Source organism: Cyprinus carpio, chromosome A5 (assembly GCF_018340385.1).
Source record: "Cyprinus carpio isolate SPL01 chromosome A5, ASM1834038v1, whole genome shotgun sequence".
Lineage (NCBI taxonomy): Eukaryota > Metazoa > Chordata > Actinopteri > Cypriniformes > Cyprinidae > Cyprinus > Cyprinus carpio.
Window position 1 is genome coordinate 30,747,547 of NC_056576.1, and position 22,017 is coordinate 30,769,563.

Here is a 22,017-nt window from a genome sequence, read left to right on the forward strand (position 1 = left end):
GCGTTATGGTATAGGGTTCCCATACGGTGACGTCACCGCAGCATCGAAGTGACCTATGAAAGGGAACATCTCGGTTACGTATGTAACCACAGTTCCCTGAATAGGGAACGAGATGCTGCGGTCCCGGCCGTTCCATACCTGATAGCGTTCTTCTCTTCAGTTCATGAAATCTGAGCGAAATAGCGCGCGGCGCCCGGGTATACGATGCGTACGCATGCGTAGGGCGGTGCTAAGCGCTATTTGGCCAATAGGATTGGCGAGATGGTATAGGGCTTCAGACATTCGTCACACCGAAGGTGTTCCCATACGGTGACGTCACAGCAGCATCTCGTTCCCTATTCAGGGAACTGTGGTTACATACGTAACCGAGATGATTCGTGTCATCCAATATTTTCCTGCTCTTTAGCGTCTCGTGCATTTTGTTATTTTGAATTTTCTTGCATCATCTTTGGCTCACATCAGAACAAGGTAATTCTCCTTTTATTTTTTTTTATTTTTTTTTTTAAATCAAGGAATAGTGCAAATAAATAGAGTTTCATTATTTTTTTAATTATTTTTATTGTGAATTGTCAAGTTTTTGTTACACATTCTGAGCTGTGAAATGAAAAGGCTAGTTCATTCAGCTTTTGCATTACTGACAAGTTCATTTTATTCCAGTGTGCTACATTATGTTATGTTTTTCTATAACCCTACAAAACTAAGCCCAGCTGAGTTGTGTGCCCATTCACAGCTGAGATAAGTATGTCTTTTGAATTCTAATTAAGTTTTAGAGTATGAATTAAAACAAAATGCAGAATTCCAACTGTAATTTGAATCTAATGAATCAATTTCAAAGAAATTCATAACTGCATAACTGCATAATACAGATACTATTACAAAATGTTGATTTCTCTTAACTGTTTAAATATATGAGTATTAAATGATCTCTGTGAGTTCATATAATGCAAGTAAATGGAACTGTAAACAAGTACAGCAAAATTAGCCTTTGGAATGAGATTGAGTATTTTTAGTTCACTTATACCCTAATAATTCAGCTTAGCCCTTGACGTTGTGTGGGGCAAATTGTGTCACTGGACTACATTTTTATAAGTGCTGTTTCTATAGCCGTATGATGTATGCCATATTTCAATTTTAATTAGTAGTATTGGTTTTTCTTACATCTCTCTCATTTCCCCTTACGGACAATTATTATCCACCTTCATGTCGTCCCAAGCCTGTATGCCTTACCTTCTTTAGTGTAACACAAATAGAGATGTTAAACAGAATGACAGGAACTGATAACCTCTGTCCTCATTCACTTTCACTGCATATTTTCCATACAACAAAAGCAAATAGTGAGTAAAAGATGTTTCATTAGCATTCCACTGAAGAGATGAATCTGCAACAATTTAGAACAACGTTTATTTTGGGGAGAACTATCGCTTTATGTAAAACGATGCACGTTTTACCCCACTCCTCCTAATTTTTAATGGGTGTCGATCATTTGGAGAGAAACGTGACTTCATATTTACATGATATGATTTACAAAATAGCCTAACTTTTCTCTTTAACACCGTACATTATATAACACAATCTTTACTTGTATGTGAAGTACACCCTGCTCGCAGTGCCGGTGTGTGCTGTCTGTCCTCGCTGCGACGTGACGCATTGGCTTTCCGGTGCTGCTGAGGTCGTGATGCCAAGTATAGGTCTCTGCAGGAAAGTAATGGGAGTTACCAGATCAGGGTGTTTTTAGACCATGATACCTGATTGACTGACGTCATAGTGATGGTTGGGGTTAGGTAAGGGGGATCATTTTGATTGCATGATTTAGAAACTCCCAGCAGTTTGAAAACACCCACAAGGTCATAAACGCCCACTTTTGCTCTGCAGAGACCTAAGTCTCTCGTGATGACCCAAAAGCCCCGCCTCCTCTGATCGCTGATTGGCTGATCGCAGGAGTCTTCAGTTAAACACCAGAAGAAACGAGTCTATTTCACATCTAGCGATGCGGTGGTGCCTTTGTGCGCGAATGAACTCGCTCTGTTGGATGGCGAGGTAGACGGATTTTTAGTCTAAAGACAAGGGACGGACGTGTTTTCCACCTCTTTGCGTTATCAAAGTGTAAAATGCGCGGCCGCGTGACAGTCCAGGCCGCGGAGCTGCTGGCCGGCGCAGCCTCCAGGATCAGCGTGACCAGACTCTTTCTCTCCACATCAGCCAAAGCAGCCGCTCCACACTCGACCGGAGTAACATTACATGGCATCGACAAAAGGTTTCGGTCCACATCGTCCATGTCCAGTTACACTGAGCTGGCTCGGGAGCGGTCCAAAACCGTTACGTCTTTTTACAACCAGCCTGCCATCGACGCGTCTGCCGAGAAGGTCAGTTACCATTTCCCAAAAAAGTTTCCTTTAACCGTTGTCTCTTTAACTTACCCCCGCGATGGAGCTCGATATGTTGTGGTATGATTTGGATGGCCTAACGTTAGGGATCCCACTTCTGTGGGTTACTCGTGTTGTCATGACAATGATCTCGAGCCTTAACTAGTTCTAGTTTGCGATAACTAACTAACGTCTCAAATGTTTAGTAAATAAACTGCCACATACAAGATTGTTGTAGTCATCAGGTAAAAGCCATTTAGTTCTTTAGCTGCTAATAACCTCTATGACAAAACCTGAAACCCAATAACCATAAAAACCGAATACAGTGGCCCACAAAATTATTGAACTTTTCAAAATGAATGTCATTGGGTTTAATAAAGTATCGAACTTCTTTTTCTGAGTCACCAGCAAGTGCATGTATGACACCCGTGCACACTAACTAGAAAGTTACTTTGTTGTCTTTTAAGCGAAATTATTCTTAATAGTAGTATTATTTATTTATTATATTATTTTTCATTCTTTTATAGTGAGTGCTTAAGCTGTGTGGATTGCTGTATCTTACTTCAAGGCAGATAAAGGTCTATTATTAGGTGTCAGCAGTTAAAAAGCCATGAGTAATTGGTCACACCAAGGGCAGCTGGACTTCATAAATGCCCCAATCATTTGACAAATGCATTTTATTATTTCAAACTCTTGGTATTCTGTTAAACGTGCATCTAAATATCCATCTTGGCATGTTAAGCTGGTGTACATGGTATCCTTACGTAACCTGTCCTACTTTGAGCATCTCACTTTTAGTGACTCATCAAAACCCAATGTGATTACCGCTCTGCCACTGCTCCTTTTTTAATTATCGGTTCATTATGAACATTTCTATAAATTAATCAATGAAAAGGAATGGTTTACTTAGCAATGGAGATTCTGTCATTTACTACATGAAACATCAACCCTGTAAAGCCTGACATATGAAATAATAGTCATACACATCTTAATGTTTATTTTTTTTTATATATATATATATATATATATATGTATATATATATATATATATATATATGTATATATAGACTTTAAAGAAAAATCTAAAACAAAAGGTTGCATATGTTTTATGTTTATGAGGTTTCATGTTTTGTATCATTTGATACATCAGGCTTTAATGACTCATAGTGTGAGAATATGAGGCTCGTACTTGAGAAGGAAAAGCACTTAAATTTGATTCTCCAAACAGAGCAAAAATATGCAAATTGGTGCAGGTGTTATAAAAATGAAATTCTGATCATTTGTAATTTGGCGATATTTTATAACAGTGTTGCAAACTACTTACATAAAATGCATTGGTTGTCACTCTATCTCCCAATGATATGTCATTGTAAGATGATATTTAAATGCTTAGTTTTATGGTCAAAGCTCTGTAGTTTTAATTGTGGACATTTTTAGAATTGTACTGAAAGGTTTTTTCTTTACTAAAAAGTATGGAAAAATAGTTAGAGGTCGAAGTCTCATTAATTCTCCCATGTGATTAAAACACACGAGAACCAATGGCATTTTACATTGTTAACGTTGTGAATTGAAAATATTAAATATAGATTTGTCCTTTGCTGCTGAACTGACATGCACTCCATTCACTTACACATAGGCTTATTAATAAGTGTAACTTTACCCATGAATTACTCCGTGGATAATCAAATTCATAGCATATAGATGTAGTCATATGTTATAAAACAGAATGGAATGGACTTTTTTTAACTTTTCCAAAACCTTGATTCATAGACAATTCAAGTGAGTGAATTTATTAAAACCGACATCTAGGTATTCATAAAGGTCTCTCAGCACATACAACATCAAATCAAACACACTTATAATTAAAGTATATGCTATTTTTAACAGTAATGTTCTCTTCACAGCCTTCTGTCAGACTGACGCCAGCTACTATGCTGTATGCAGGGAAGTCTCCTGATGGACAACATGTCCTGGTAATTACACACGTCCTACCTTTATCCCAACCCACTTTGGAGCCGGACTTCTAAAAAGTAGTTGTTTCAGCCATTTGTCAGCACACAAACTGTGCTTCGTGTCTGTATTGCATCTTCATGCTGATTTATGCTAAGCCGGAAATGTTTCATCTGTTCATTAGGAGAGTTCATACTGAGTTCTAATGAAGCTGTGTGTGATTTGATTCAATGCAGAGCAGTGCCAGGTATCTACACAAAGAGCTGCCTGTACGTATCGCCCATCGCATTAAGGGTTTTCGCAGCCTGCCCTTCATTATCGGCTGCAACCCAACCATTCTCCAAGTGGTGAGTTCCCCTACACCTCTGCAGGATTTCTCTCTTATCGTACATTGTTGTGACGAGAAGTGTAACCGTCTTCTGTACAAGTTAGTTTGCTGGATGAAGCTCCACCCTTGATACTCTGAGAGGGATATTAGGAGATGAGGAGCTGTGGCCGGATCAGTTTGACATAGTGTTCAGACAGACAACTGAATTGACTATGTTCAGTTCAATGTCAGTGTTATCAGACACCTAGCGTTCTGCAGGTATTGAGTCCTGGTATTGATTTTGATGGACAGAAAAAGTGCTTTATCAATACATGGAGGGCCTTTATTTAGTGCAGAAAAATCCTATTTGCCTTCTCTATTCTTATTTCAGAAAAGTAGACTACTGTTCAAGTTTGGTGTCAGTAAAATGAATTCATTTATCTTTTAAAGAAATTAAAATGTTTATTCAGCAAGAATGCATCAGATTGATCAAAAATAATAGTAAAACATTTATAGTGTTACAGATTATTTATATTTCACATGAATGCTGTTCTTTTAAACTTTCCATTGATCAAAGAATCCTAAAATAAAAATTAATCAATAGAAAGTTCACTTTCCACAGAAATATTAAGCAGCACATCTATTTTCAAGTGTGATTAATAATAAGAATAATTAATACTGTTGTTTCGTGAGCACCAAATCAGAATATTAGATTGATTTAATTGATAAAGGATCATGTGACGCTGAGGACAATGCTTAAAATTCAACTTCATCACAAACTGTAATAATATAAAATAATTTTATATTGTAATAATATTTCACAATTATTACTGTTTTTACTGTATGTTTGGTCTAATAAATGCAGTCTATGTTTTTCAATAAAAATAAAAAATCCCATATTTTTGAACAGTTGTATATCCTTTGCACTCTTTTAAGAAAATGATTTGAGGTTAATAATTTTTCTGAAACCATGTCCGTTTTAATTCATGTTACCATGCTGAACTGTTTTGTTATTTCTTTGGTGCTGTACTTCATGTTGACTGTAAACTTGGCTTGTTAAACAAGCAGTTGGACTCCTGCTGTCGTTTTTTGCTTATAGTGCAAACTCCAAACTCTACCTCAAAAATTGTGGTCCAAAAATCAGATACCACAAAGTGAAAAGGTTTTATTTTTATTTTTTATTTTTTTACTTGAGCTGCATGAACTTCACATATTTGTGTAAAAGCTGATGTTCATGTTCATCAGCATGATTTGAGAATATTTCCTTTCGTATAATACTTGCTGTAGTGAGTCCTCCTGTGAACTTTTCCCCACATCTTCCTCAGAAGAGAGTCTTGTCTATGGGAACACAGCACATTTGTTACCCATATATTGCACTCATTCATTCTCATTCTCTCTCTCTCCACAGCACGAACTTTATATCAGGGCCTACCACATGCTGAGCGACTTCCCGGCTGTAAGTGCAAGTTGACCAAACCTGTACATATTAATTCATACACAGCCTGAACTGTTGACCAGCTTTCAGATTTCTGTAACCTGAGAGGCCTGTGAGTTAAGTGTACTGATTCAGCCGCTGTAGAAAATAGTGGAGGTATCACCTCTCACCAGTGAAACTTAAGTCTTTGTTGACTGACTGACTGTGTAAAACGCTAGCTCATGAATATGTCAGATGTGAGTACAAATAAAAAATCCCCGTGTTGCACAATATCTGCTAACTGGAAGTATGAGGCAACTGATGGGATTGCTTTAGTTATTGTTGTGGCTTGTACATTATGAGTCAAAATTTTGGCCCACACATTCTCATTCTGTTACATTTGCCTTTTCCCACAATTTAGAGTAACAGTAAACTATGAAAGAACACAGATAAAGTACACTAAAAAAGTGGGGTCTGTAAGATTTTTGTAAAAATGTTTTTGAAAGGTGTCTCCTATGCTCACCAGGAGACTTAAAGTAACCGTGTTCGATTTCATTTATTTTAAAATGTAACTTATTCCTACGATGGCAGTGCTGCATTTTTGAGTGCTTTGTAAATGGTATATTGAAGGAGCTCCATCTCAACTGTCTGAAACGTGTTTTCCTGGCCATCCACTTCAAGTATTTAAATGCACCATTTAGATTAAAAGATTGCAAAGATCACAAGAAAAGTGTATCCAACCATTTTATATAAATAACATAAATAACATGATTACCCCACCAGGCTTTATTTATGATTTCAACTATGACTGTAAATTGTCTGTTACATAAAAATATACATTTACATTTAATTTAGTTATATTTAATATTATTTTGCTAACATTTCCATCATTGTTTTTATCTTCAGATTACAGACCAGGAGACTGAGGCTCGCTATAGCAAACTTGTGAAACAGCTTCTTGATGATCACAAAGATGTCGTCACCATGTTAGCTGAAGGATTCAGGGAATGTCGTAAACACATAATGGTAAAATTTCAAAAAACCCTAGTGTTTTGTTCCACCATCAGCAGAATAATATTACTGTAGCCTCTTTCTGGATGGTCCATGTTATACTTTCATTTTGGTCGTAATCGGTGGATCTGTCCTTGTTGTTTATTTGTTTTACATTCTGTTTGTTCAGGATGAGACTCTGGTTCGTAATTTCTTGGACACAACATTGACGTCTCGTCTGGGCATCCGCATGCTGGCCACACACCACATTGCCCTGCATGAGGATAATGTACGTCTCTTGCTTAATATCTTACCACCACCGCCGTTTCTTACGGATCTTAAAAATGTTTGCATTAAACAAATTCATATGTGCTATGAACAATATAGGAATCCATATTAGGAAACTCTCCAGTTCCTCTTTAAAATACCCATAAGCACGTGGACATTACAGCAGTAAAAGCAAAAATTTAAGTTATAAGTTATTAAGTATAAACAATATCTCTACCAGTTAGTACGTTTCTGATGTAGCATGACTATTACAGTCGTATTACCCAGCACTAGTATGGATGCTTTATTTTTTTTTCTCTGTACTATTTCAGCCTGACTTTGTAGGCATTATCTGTCGCCGGCTGTCCCCTAAAAAGATCATCGAGAAGTGGGTTGATTTTGCTCGGTGAGTATCCTGTCCTTTTAACTTCCTTCTGTTTGCCATCTGCCTTGCATCCTGTCATCTGTTTGCATATGTGAGTGCTTAAGACTCGGGGACTATTTTAAGAGGTTATTGAAAAGCCTTTTATTCTGTTATCAGCACAGTAAGCTCCATTTACAGCAGCTTGTGTGTGTGTATATGTGTGCTCTGTTTGTCCAAGAAAAGGGTCAAAGCCCAGTTCTCATTTGTGATTTACCAAGATGAGTGTTAAAGGTCACTGTTGAACTACTGTCTAACATTTACTGTGTGGGAGCAAAACAAGTATTAACTTCTTCTACGTGAGTTTAATGTGTCAACAGTCCACGAATGATTTGCAGTGAATGATGGACATGTAAACATTTCTTAAACTGTTTGCTACTGTTATGAATTTATAGTGCCATAATTTCAAGCTACTATTCTAAAGTAGAAAATTTAGGAAAATATTTTAGAAGTAGTTTTATTGTAAAGAAACACTTAAGATTTAATAAATTATTAATATATTTTCTGCATGATACCATGAGGCAGCAACTGGGCCAGAAGGGGAGAAAAAAAAATTATATATGCACACATGTATTATTTTTGACATTCAAGTCTTGATAATCATCAGAGATTTTTTTTTTTTATAACATTCTCTAAATATGATCAGTTTATGTCATGCATGTTGTAAATTCTGCCTAGAAAACAGATGAACAAGAGGAAGTCAGAACAGCTCTCTTTTTGTTTGATTTTGTTTAAGAGAAATAATTGCCTGAACTGATTTCATAGCAACTGCATTATTTAGTCAGAAGAGCACAGTAGTTAAAAGTTTTTTTTTTATTCATGTTTTCTTCTTTAGTCTTAGTGATTTACTTTCAGTTTGTCTCTTTTTCAGCTGGTTGAGAGGCTTTTGGTGAAATGTCAGAGATATTCCTCCTGTTTATTTTTTTGTTGAAAAGAATCAGGTCACAATGTGAACAGTATTCAGTCACAGGCTTCATGCCTGGACCCTTGAGGAACATGCAGTTGCTAAAGCTTCTTACCCCTGCGCCATCACTCTTATCTTACTTCACTTTTTCCAATCAGTCACTCATTCGTCCATCCTGCAGATGGACAGAGTATCTCTGTATTCTCATTCTGATCTAACATTAGTTTCTCCTCATCTATACTAAGCTGACTTTCAAGCTAAAGTCTGGTCCAGTTTGAAGCATATTCTGCCCAATAATAGTTTGTTTTGGTTTTAAGTGGCTTTAATGTAAAATAATTATCTGTATTCGTTATGGATTAGTTGCTACAGTCCTAAAAAATGTTCTGTGTGGTCTTATGTAAGAATAGAGGCCCGGCTGCTCTGCTCCTGCTCGTCTCATGACAATTAATATGCTGCATCAGCAGAGCTGCCCTGTTCCTCTTCACAGATCAAAGCGTTCCCTCAAAAACCAGACAGAGGCCACATTTTGCTGGCTCTGAATGAGATGTTCTCATTAATTAGTGTCAAATTATTTAAAAACTGGCTTTAAACTTAATGAAATGCTCAAGACAGCAATCCATTTACCAGTACTTGCATAACCTGGTGAGGCAGAACCATTAGCACATGACTTATTTTCTCTGTATGCAATTTTGCATTTGTTATTTTTATGTATAAAAGAAATTGTTTGAATACAATTCATTTTATTTTCTCTTGATCCTAAAAACATTTTAATCTTAATGAGGCTTATGGTTAAATATGTGAAATTTGGAAATAAATTGTGCCAGATTTATTTACAAGACTGACATTTTAATTAAGACATTTTTATTTCTTATTTCTTTGAATGATAGTAAAGCATTAATAAGTCTGTCCAGACTTGAATGGTAATGTGAATGTCTTGATCCCCCTTGTTCCCTGCAGACGTCTCTGTGAGCATCAGTATGGGAATTCTCCACGGGTTCGCATAAATGGCCATGTGGCGGCCCGCTTTCCCTTCATTCCACTGCCTCTGGACTACATCCTGCCTGAGCTGCTGAAGAACGCCATGAGGTAACGTTCCTGTCACATATATGTCAATGAGATACACACTCGGCACACCTCCGGTTCTACTATGCTATCTTAACTATCTAATCCTGGTGTGACAGTCAGATTTTGCTGTCAAAACAGTTGCTTTATTTGGACTGTCGCGAACCATTACCACTATAATACAGCGATATCTGTTGCTGCATGAACTATGTCCAAAATATGTGTAAGCAATGTTGTCTGTCTGTCAGTGTATGAAGGGGTTACTGTAGTGTGACCTTGTGTTAACACTATATCCTTTGGTGAAACGCCAGGAAAATTAAGTCGTTTAAATTTCAGACACGTTATGCAAGAAGCCTGGAATGTTATGGCAAGCGTGGGTCATTGTGACCCAACCGAGGTCATGAAACGCCAAAAGTGTTTCAGCTGCAAAGAGGCACAATATAGTGCAGGACATTATAGTGAGATAAACAGCAATAAGGAATGCAAAAAAGCTGGTTATTTTTCTGTTACTGTGTTAAGTAAGTTTACCTCCTGAACTTAGTTTCATTTAGCTTTGTTTAGCTCACTGTTGTTGATATTTTTTTTTACCTGTTGGATGATAAAATCAATGCAGGTATCGCATACACTTGAATTTTGACCGATAAGCAACTACATAAGTGCCCAAACAAGCACCAAGAATGTGTTAGCAACCATATATCAATGCATTCACCCATTTAACAACATTATACCTCTGTAGCATTGAGCTTTACTGTACATGTGCAGACACCACTCTTTTTAAAACCTAAAAATCTAGTTCTAGAAATGTACTATAATGAGGACACACCTATGACGTCTGTAAAACTGTGTCCATAAGAAAGCTGAAATTCCTGTTATGGGACCTGTCCTACTGTAGTGCCCCCTCTCTCTGATATTTGCAGTCTTAGCAATGTTCGAACAAGGTTGCCCACACTGACTGCCTGCCAAGTTCAGACCAAGTTCAGTGGTAAAATACCGGTTTTCTATGATGGTGGCAAACTATCCAAAACAATCTACAGATGAGCCTCTCAAAAGAATGCAGTGCACTGAAAACCAACCTGAAACCAACATTTTACCATATGTATCTTCATACCTGTATGGTATAATGGATGAGTCTAGAGATCTATAGTTATTCTGAGGTAGAAACCTAAAGTTACAATCAGCCAACATTGTTTGTTCTTTTTTTTTCTTTCTTTATTTTTAAGAACAGGAATGTTCTGGATTCAGTGCAAGTTTAGCTCTATCAACAGCATCTGAGGTTGACGCCTTTGGCAAAAAATAATTCTGAAAAATATGTTTACATTTAACACTCTTACAATAACAGTGTTTAGGGGAAAATATTGCATTGGGATAAAAATTTAAATACAGTTTTTGAAAGTATAGCCAGAAGATTTAAACTTCATGAGTGGTAACATGAGACTTGAAATTGTTTACTAACCCTGTCTGTGCAAGATATCATGACCACATAAGACCGCTTAACTCTTAACCTTCACACAATACGCACAACGGTGAAACAGAAATGTTTACATGGAATGATTACAGTTAGACGCTCTTCAGCTATTGTAGAATGACCTCCATGAACATTGGATTTTTTATTTTTTTTTGTATGGAAGAGTATTATTCTTTTACAATAAATGTGAGTAGCGCTGCTTTTAAAGGGTTACTCCACCCCAAAATGAAAATTTTGTCATTAATCACTTACCCCCATGTCATTCCAAACCCGTAAAAGCTTTGTCCGTCTTTGGAACACAATTTAAGATATTTTGGATGAAAACCGAGAGGCCTCTGACTGTCCCATAGACTGCCAAGTAAATAACAGTGTCAAGGTCCAGAAAAGGTATGAAAGTCGTCGTCAGAATACTCCATCTGCCATCACAAACGAAATCTGCCCAACACGAACCAACCAGACCTTTCATACCTTGACACTGTTATTTACTTGGCAGTCTATTGGACAGTCACAGGCCTCCTGGTTTTCATCCAAAATAACTTAAATTGTGTTCCGAAGACGAACGAAGCTTTTACAGGTTTGGAACGACATGGGGGTAAGTGATTAATGACAAAATTTTCATTTTGGGGTGGAGTATCCCTTTAAGCCTTGGCTCAAATGCCTCCAAAAGACCTGTACTGTGCTTACAAATTGAGAGACATGTTTCTTATCTTGTTCTCATTGTTCTTTACATTTGGATCAGATTCCTGTTCAGCCAGTCACTTGAGAACGGTATGTTCTCAGTTGGTTTACAACAGTACAGTTCCTGCTACTGAGAGTCACCCAAGACACAGACTGTGAACTTTTGATTTATGGGTTGATTTACGAGTCCTTATATTTTCGAATCTGTTGCCTGTTACGGGTATACATTACTGGGTAACACATTTGCATAATCCCCGCCTGCCCGCAAAATATGAACAGATTCTGACCTGCCCACAAACACTTCCGCTAGTGTGTTTACATCAGGTTTAAGAAGATGCTGTGTTCAAGGATACCACAGAAATACAATTCGAACCTTTTGTTGTGTGCTTGTCATTTTACCAAGGACTACTTCTCTAATCTTGGCTTTTATCTTCGTTGGATTCTAATTCTCTTAATCTTCACAAACAAGACCAACAAACCACATTAACCACTACCATTAAGTACAACGATTAATACAACATCAATTGAGTGCTCAAAAAAACGTTTTTGTGATAAAATGTGATGTATACCTAGTGCAGCTTTAGTTTTCCAGGTGAAGCACAATATTATTGTTTATAATATTTCTTATTTCTATATTTACTATTTCCTAAGAATGTGTAGATTATTGTAGACTGATGTTGTTCTAATGACTTCGTTTCATAATAATGTAGAGTAGCACACAGACTTTATAATCATAGTGAAATTGCTGTTTATTGTGCTGCACCGGCAGTTATAGGGGCGAATGTTAGGCTGGTCGAGTGATGTTAGGCTGGTGCGCCTGATACAGCTGTTCTGCGTTCTGATTAAAAGTTTAGACAGAGCGTCTTTTGTCTGTCGTTCTTCAAACATTACAGTAGACATATTTTGGTTTACAAACTGTATTGTTTCATCAGTTAGTCACGTTACATAAGAACAAAATATAGTACTATATAAATTTACTTAAACAATCTTAGTTTAGCTGTGGGCACAATTTGCTTGTATAAGTGTTTTTGTATTTTATGTCATAAGAACGAATTGGAGTACTATATTGTTTTATGTAAAGGTGCTTTGTCAATGGTAGCGCTGGCTAACTGGCTCAGTGACTCCTCTCTGTGTCAATCACAGCAGGCTTGGCCAGCTGACCAATCAGAGCAGAGTAGGTTTGAGGAAGGGAGGGGTTTGCTCCGAACTTGCTTGGAACGAATCATTTCCTAATCATTGGCAAATGACTCTAATATTAAATGTATATTCTTAGAAAATTACAATGATTTCTGACCTTAGATGCATTTAAACCTGTTGTAGGGCACTCCAACACAATATTAGTACACTTTAAAATACCATATGACCTGCTCTTTAATATGATCTAATATTACTCTTTGAATAAATAGACTGAGATGTACTGATCTATACAGTAGAAGAGTATTGTTGCAGATGATGAATTAAGCAACAAATTCAGGATCACATTTTTAACATAAATCCAAGCGCTCGATGAGAAATCATCAAGTTTTAGGCCAGATTTGCCAAACGGGGCAAATTAGTGTGAGATCACAATCCCATAAAAGCACAGATGGAAGTGGAAAGCTGGTATTTTAGTGACCTTGCACAAATTAATTTCAAATTCATTTAAATACTCTCCTCCCATGAATTTTGTGTCTGAAAGAGAAACTCCTACAAGTGCGAATGCAAAGGGGTAAATAAAGAAGTACTTTTTAATGGCAAAAAGAGGGTTTCACTGTTAGTAAATCTGGCCCTAAGTGTTCAAATAAGAATTTTTGCCTTTTTTGTCTGTGTCAGTAGGTGCATATTAGCAGAAGACATGTGTCCTAGTAACCATAAAGGAAATGAAATTTCTGCACAGGAACTGGAGATGTTTCCTGTGTATTGAATAAATCCCTGTCACATGCAATTTCCTGCTCAAAAAACTTTTGATCATATTTTATGTTTCTCAGTCAAAGGAGAAAGGAAAGCTTTCACAGTTATTTCAGGCCTTTAATGAGTTTTCTTATCGTGCTTATGTTATGATCAGTTGTTCATATGAATTTCTTTTTGTGCAGGGCCACCATGGAGAGTCACTTGGACACTCCTTACAATGTGCCTGATGTTGTGGTCACAATCGCCAACAATGACACAGACTTTGTCATAAGGTGAGTCTAAAAGCCAATGCTAATGCCATAATGCTATTGAACCACATCACGCATGCATGATAATACATTAATGTATGAAAATGCATACACATGAGTTCTAAATAACATTTGAGTTGCCAACTGACCAGTCACATTGAAACATATTCAAAATCAGATTTGAATTGGATTTCGAACTACATACAAATGCATGCAAATGCAATACAGATTTTTAAAAACCAGATTCATGTGGAGTTTTTATGTTGTTTGGAGGACAAAAATTAAAGAGCGCTGAGACAGCTCTCTTGTCGAAAGTGTTTGATTACTTCCTGTCTGAATGAATACATGGACACTTAGGGTTTTAGGTGCGGTTGGTCCACTGTAAACTCAGCAGAATGGAATTGATGCTTTTTCCTGGAAACAGTGAAGATATTTGAGCTCTTCTTTGCACAGAGACCTCATCATGCAGAGTGCAGTCTTTAAAAACAGGTCCATTATCTCACTGTGCTCACTCAGCAGTCGGGTTAAAACCTCTTTCCACACTGAGCATATTTACTCATGGGCAATGTTTATTTAACCATAAACACATGGAAAGCATGAACCTCCGTGTCTGTTTTTAGTTTGGTGGATGTCTGAAATGAGGATGCAAGTCCTCTCTGTTTCTGGGTTTTTGGTCCAGTGTAAATTCATGCTCCACTTGATGTTTACACAGTTTTTAGGAGGTTAAAGGCTTATGAAACATGATCATTGACCTTACAATTTCAACAGGAAACAATGTTATGTTGTTGTATTTATATGTCTATGCAAAAACATTGTGTAAGTACAGTACCGTTCAAGTTGCAAGTAAAATTTTATTTTTTAAAGATATTTTTATTAGTGCTGTGACTGTCTAGGGCTGTGCAATATTGAAAGAATGTGATCCGCGATAACTGGTTAAAAATGCGATATTCGATATGCGATAAGATATTGTTTAAACTGTGAAAAATCTATTTAAATTATATTTAAAAATATTTAAAAAGGAAAATTATATATCTAGTTTGTTTCACATTCTTTCTTGGAAAAGAAAGAATCACTACAACTTCTGAAAGTGACCAGCAGTGTTATATCAGTACATAAAAAGTAATGTCACAAATCAGAAAATATCATTTTAACATCAATGTGAACATACAAACAAAAAAATGAATGACACCTATTTTATATCATTGTGTCTTTGCTTTCTATACACTTTAAGTACTTCTTCATGTACCGCATGAAAAACTAAAGTCTGAGAAAGTTCAAACATGTTTAAAGGCAATTGAACAGTCAGAAAAAAAAAAGAAAAAGGGTAAAAAAAAAAAAGAACAAATAGCCTACACAATTTACAAGCATAGATAAAATAAACAGTAGAATTCAGGTACAGAAATGTAATAATTAAGTGTAAAATAATACTGCATTGTGTTCACTGTATGAATTTAATCTTTGTTATAGCTGTTTTGTTGTTTGATTAACATTAGTGACACATTCAGTAGCACGTATTTATAGGCTGCTGTCCCTTTAAGATTGACTGCATGGATCCAGCATAATACACAATCCGATTTCTTTCTCAGCTGTTTACATTAATTTTAAACATAACTGACTGTGTTTACTATACTGATCGTCAAGATGGGTACTATTGACATAATTCTATGTGTCTGTTCAAATATTAGGAGATGCGAAAGACAAAACAACATGGTGTTTGCGCACCATCTGAAATGTGTCTCTTTGTGTGTGTGTGTGTGTGTGTGTGTGTGTGTGTGCGTGTATGTGCTTTGCACGTGTGGCATGCAGTGTCATAGTTATGTTGTCAGTTAAGTCATGAACAAAATGGCGATTAAAGCTGCCTTAAATCTGCGCATGCATGTAAGTATTTATTACATATGAGTCACATTTAAGAACAATTCTCTGGTTTTCAAAACTGTCTTGGAGCAGCCCAGCATGGTCTCACTCATCAAACACACCCAATTTATCTTGTGAGTTCATTAGCAGAGACTTTAAGAGCTGAAGTGAGTCAGAAAAGGTAAAGGGTTGTGAGAAAATACGATGCGTGTCAGATCTGCGTCATGTTCAGCTCTTAAAGCAGCCAATATAACCTAATAACCCAGCTGCTGTGATGTCTGTTCATCCAAGAACATAAGAGGAAATCAATAACTCTTGTAGCTTTAGGGATACATCTTTATTTAATTTAGAATTTAGTGTTTGATAAGTAAGACATTTGTTATCATGAGTTTATGTGAATTAGAAGTAAATTAGAAGTTGTTATATTTTTTTATGTCTAATAAATGTTCAAATTAATAGCTCTCAATTACACTGTAATGTTGAATGGCTACACGGGGCTCGCAAAATTGTAAAAATCCCCGGTAGCCCTTCGGACAGGCATTCTTCAAGTTTTGGTAGCCCAAAATGAATTTAACTAGCCCAAATAAAAAAAGACATCGGCTGAACTTTACTGTGGTTGAATCAGCATGATCAGCAGAAACTAGTAGCATATCGGGATGTAACAATTCAATAAACTTACGATGCGATAAAATTCACAATACAGATTACACCATACAATGTTCTTACAATTTATTTATTTATATATATATTTATTTATATATATATTTATATATAATATATATAGAGATTTAATATATATATATAATTTATTTATTTTTTTTTTTACAAAATGAGATTTAAGACAAATTACAAACGAAAAGCTGTCCTTTTATTATTTCTCAGATAAAATGCTGAATATTTCTTTGTGAAATTGAAATGATAAATAATAAAACTAACTTGAAATTTTAAAACAAATCCCAAATCAAATAAAAAATTATACAACTAAAAGAAATCTCTTCATATAAACAAAGGCTTTGTCTGTGCTCTATTTAAAATCAGAGGCAATTTGAATTACTATTCAAAAAAGATCCTAAATACATGTTATTTGGATTGTATAATTTAAAAACTTGAAGCAAAAACAGAATGGTCTGATTTTTGCTTTGTAAATGAGACGTGGTGGCAGGTGGCACTAATGGAACAGCAGGTATTTAAAGGCTGCTGCCGCTTTAAGACTGAATGCACAGATCCAATATAATAATGCACAGGAGATTTCTTTCTCCACTGTATATGTTCACTTAAGACATAACCGATTGTGTTTATGAGAATACTTGCAGAGACACATATTTTAAGATAATTTTGTGTGTATGTGTATCATTCAGAAGCAAGGATACGTGAAAGAGGAATCAATTCTGTGTACGCGTGTTGTCTGAAGTGCGGCTCCCTGTGCGCGCAAGCTCCGAATACGCGTGAATGGTTTAAAACGCTTGAATGTTTAAATCGGCAAGACTTTAAACAAGTGCAAATGATCAACTACGATCCGTTTCACCCTTACAAGTGAGTGAACAACGAGAATCAAGTTAGGAATTTTACATCACTATTCAAGATAGAGCAGGGCGGTGATATATTTTGGAGCCCAACTGGAAAACACCGGGAAAGCCCCGGGACGTCAGGCTAGTTGTTTTGCGAGCCCTGCTACAGACAATGGTAAAATATTAGGGAAAAATCTATTTCATAGAGACTTCATAGAGACTTCAGTAATATTGGTGTCAGTGATACTCGCCTTCAGTCATAAAAATATATAAAAATATACTTTCTTTATGTTGTTTCTACATTAATTTAATGATTGAATGTGAAAATATTGCAATATAAAAGTGTATTTAAAAACTTTAATGTTAGATGGCATTAATTCACAATTTCAGAAAAAAGTGTGATTTAATTAATTTTTTTAATTGATTGACAGCACTAACTTTTATTCAACAAATACTCATTAAATTGATCAAGCATTACCGTAATCCGTAATCTTGTAATCGTAAACATTAAAAGTGTCTTTACTACTTCAAAAAAATGCTGTTCTTTCGCCATTTCTATTCATCAAAGAATCCTGCAAAAAAAGTATCATGGTTTCCACAAAAATATAAGACTGTTTGTAACATTCATAAAATTAGAAGAAAAAAAATTGAGCAACAAATCCTAATATTACAATGATTTCTGAAGGATCATGTGACACTGAAGACTGGAGTAATGCAGCTGAAAATTCTGAATTATTATCACAGGAATGATTTTTAAAATTAAAATACTAAACACTTAAATTATAACAGTATTCATTATATTGCTGTTTTTACTATTTTATTTTTAACAAATAAATGCAGGCTTGTCAAAAAGTACACTTAAAAAAAAAAACATTAAATCTTTGACGTCAAACTTTTGAATAGTAGTGTACAGTGGGTATAGAAAGAATCACCCCCTTTAAAATAATCACATTTTGTTGCTTTGCAGAATAAAATTGTTTTATCCAGCTCTATTTACTCAGTGCAACTTATAACATCTAAGTGAAAGATATTTATTAAAAAAAAAACAAAAAAAAACAGTATAACCGAGTCAGAAAAAGGTTCACCCCCCCTTCAAAAGCAGCGGTCACACTAGACTTTGAGCATGCAAAATTTCTTCATATGCTGCAGTGGTCGTAATATGACGTCACACTCTACAGCGACTTTTTAAAAACTTAATTTTAACACATAACAAATAATAATACATAAAATGTATAAACATACAATCTACTACATTTTCCTGCGGTTTTAAATTAATGTTCTTTTAATTCAGCTATGAGGTCATGCTGTGACGTGTCCATCTGGTGTTGGTCACACGGTGTCACATGATGCGAATTCAAAGGTCATAGTTCACCGAGCTTGAACGTTGGAATGCAGTGAAATGCGAAACTTTTCGCACAAGTGTTTTCAGTCTGATGCATTCTCATGCGTATGAATGGAAGTCAATGGAATGAAAAGTGCAGTGTGACCTCCCCTTAAAAATGACTTGTAAACGCCATCAGGTGTTGCTAATCACCTTTTCAATGGCACACAAAGCCTTTTGACTCTCAACTGTGATCAGCTGTGGTCATTTTGATGAGCTCAGCATGAAAAGAGCTTTCTGGAGCATTTCAGTCCTTGGTAGTGCAACTGAAGCAAACAATAATCTATGGGTGGCACTGTCAAAAGATCTCAGAAATAAAGTTGTGGACAGGCACAAGTCAGGAGATGGATACAAAAAAAAGTAAAGGTTTTATTGTAACTAGCAGCACAATGAAGCCTGTAATTAAAAAGTGGAAGGTATTTGGTACAACACAGACCTTAACCACACTGAATGGGCCCTGAAATGCTCAATCACAGATTATTTCAAGCTGATTTTAATACACATTTTGGAGGGGGGTGAGTTAACTCCCTAATGAATTCACCTCCACTTGGCCATTCAGGCAGATTTTCAAACTGGTTGAGAATCAGATGATAGTTTTCATAGAAATAGTTTGAGGAGCCAAAGCATAAAATGATTTTTGCAAATAATGTATATGCATTGCACAAATAAATGAAACTGATTTGCCTAAAACAGCAGGGTGGTGTTCGTATCATTTTGCAGGATCTCAGACCGTGGCGGAGGCATTCCTCACACCATTCTGGACCGGGTGATGGATTACCACTTCAGCACAGCTGAACAGAGCACACAGGATCCCCGCATGAGCAACCTTTTCGACAACATTACCAACAGCGGCCCCCAGTCCGGACCCATGCACGGGTAAGAAGAGCTGGAGCTGCAGAAAAAAAGAGCACAAGCTCAAATTAAAAGCTGCTTCAAACGATTGGGGTGCAAAGGTTGTGTTTTTATGTAAATTATTGATGCCACTTGTTTTCTCCTCCAGCTTTTGGCTTTGGTCTGCCTACGTCCCGAGCGTACGCTGAATACTTGGGAGGTTCCTTGGCCATCCAGTCGATGCAAGGCATCGGCACAGACGTCTACCTGCGTGTTCGGCACATTGATGGCAAAGGAGAGAGCTTCAGAGTTTGATGTCGTGGTCTATTCATAGAGCTTGTGGTTAGTCCCCATGTTGAAGATTTTAAGGCTCGAAGAGGAATCAAAGCCAGAATGTTAAACATTTGTCCTTTCACTCATATTACCTGTCACTGCATCAGTATCGCTGCGTTTTCTGCAGATTATGGGGGTCATGCTTGGGATTCGTTGTGTTTGTGTAGTGCACTGTGATTTCTGTCAGTGTCAGAAATCTGACAGCGTGTTACTGTCCATCGTCACCTGTGGGACGAGTCCTTACACTCCAGACGCTTTCAGAAGATGCTCTCCAGACAGCCATATCCTGCTTTTCTTCAGAAATGTGAGTGAATTGTTTGAACTCTTTGGAGATGCAGTGTTCACTCCAACGGTGAATGCAGAAATCTTCTATGAACTCTGAAAAGAGGTTGACTTGCGAAAAAGACTCGATCAGAAGATGTTGCCAGTCTTGCTTCACACCTGTACTGATTTTTCACATTAACTATATGAGCTTAAGAGTTTGTTGTAGATTTCCTGCTTGAAATGGGTTGCTAAAAAAGGCTCTTGGGGTTATAGCACAGTGTAAAATATTAATGTTAGTTTTGTTTTCTCTCCAGCAAAACAGTGTTTATAGAGGTGTTCATATTTAAATGGATGTTTTTATACTCTGCCCACCTACACATTTGGTCTCTTGATCGATTTTGTTCAGTTCATTTTCTAAAAGGATGTCAACATGTTTGAGACCAAGAGAGACCATGAGATTTGTTTACCTGAATTTGAAATTTTCCCCAAATGACAAAAAGTTCTATCGAAATACTAATTCAACTGCCGGAGGTGGAGGTCACAATACATAGTACATGTAATCTGTAACGTTTTGTCTTGTAAGGTTGTGACTGTGGTTTCTTTTCTCTCCTTTTGAAATGACTTCCAAGAAAAGGAGCCTCCTTGTGTTTTCTGCTCATTATCTGTTCTCGAGAGCTGCAGATTTGTTGCCCCCTACTGGTGGAAGCTGAGTATTGACTTTAAACAATACGGACACACTGATGAGTTAGTGTTATGAATGATGTACAGTAGGGTTTGGATCATTTAGAATGACTAACACGCACAATTTAACATTTTCCTTTGTTTATATAAAAGGCCAAATTGTGGCATGACGCACCCAAGTTTTTTTTTTTTTTTTTTTTTATTGAGTTTGCATTGCATAGATGTCAAATACGCATAGCTTTCTGGACATTATTAAATTTTTGATGAGAACATTTGTGTTTTTTTTTTCTTGATTTCCTTCCTTTCTATGTTTGTTGGATTTAATTTAATATGCGGTTCATATTGGGACATTTTGACTTTTTTTTTAGCAGTAGGCTATAAATAGCAGTTAGGTGGCAGATATTTATACTTAAGTACTGTAGTACATTATAAAACAGTATGCAATGACAATTTGAGTGTAAATTGTCATATTTATTAATATGATTAAATGGATGCCACCTTATAGGGACAATGTAGCCCTCCCTGCACCAATCGCTAACCATACCCAATAACACTGAATTATTAATGAGCCGTCTTATTTCCACTTTTAAAATATTTCCTTTATTTTCATTGAAAATAAATGCCTTTACGATGTGATGGGGGAAAAGAGATTCGAACTTGAATTTTGTTTGCATGAATGAAATATAATTTATGTTTTGTTATTTTTATATGATCTTACAGCAACATTATTATTATTATTATTATTATTATTATTATTATTATTTAATATCTTTGAAACAATCTGTAGTACATAATAGAATCAAGTCCGATCAAGTCAAATGACATCACCTTTATCTCTATAGCACTTTATACAGTACAGATTAATTAAAATAGGAGCTGTGTGGTAGCATGCCATTCCAAGCACAGCTTCTGTACTGATTTCAGTGTATATTTAGCAGATTCTGGCAAATATAGTAGGAGGACATCCAGGTATTCCATGCATACAGAAAGTTTGCATACTATGCAACAGTATACATGAGGGATCTCCAGCCCTGCTCCTGGAGAGCTTCCGTGCTGCAGTCTGTAGGTCTGCACTTTCTGTATGCATGGAATACCAGGATGACCACTGGATACTGCAGAAATAGTGAGAGTATGGCATTTCCAACATGACATCTGCGAACAGCAAAAGGAGGTGTAAGGGGGCCGGCCCACTATTAAACTGGCAAA

General features: G+C 36.3%; 1 protein-coding gene across 1 annotated transcript; it reads left to right on the top strand.

Moving 5' to 3' along the window:
• Positions 1-1,920: 1,920 nt before the first annotated feature.
• LOC109051821 (3-methyl-2-oxobutanoate dehydrogenase [lipoamide] kinase, mitochondrial-like) lies at positions 1,921-21,081 on the top strand. The gene is made up of 11 exons (XM_042756886.1): positions 1,921-2,363; positions 4,268-4,336; positions 4,550-4,660; positions 6,029-6,076; positions 6,941-7,060; positions 7,215-7,313; positions 7,624-7,697; positions 9,574-9,702; positions 13,894-13,983; positions 19,423-19,579; positions 19,705-21,081. The coding sequence occupies exons 1-11, from the start codon at positions 2,109-2,111 to the stop codon at positions 19,846-19,848; spliced, it is 1,296 nt and encodes a 431-aa protein (XP_042612820.1). The 5' UTR covers positions 1,921-2,108; the 3' UTR covers positions 19,849-21,081.
• Positions 21,082-22,017: the final 936 nt, after the last annotated feature.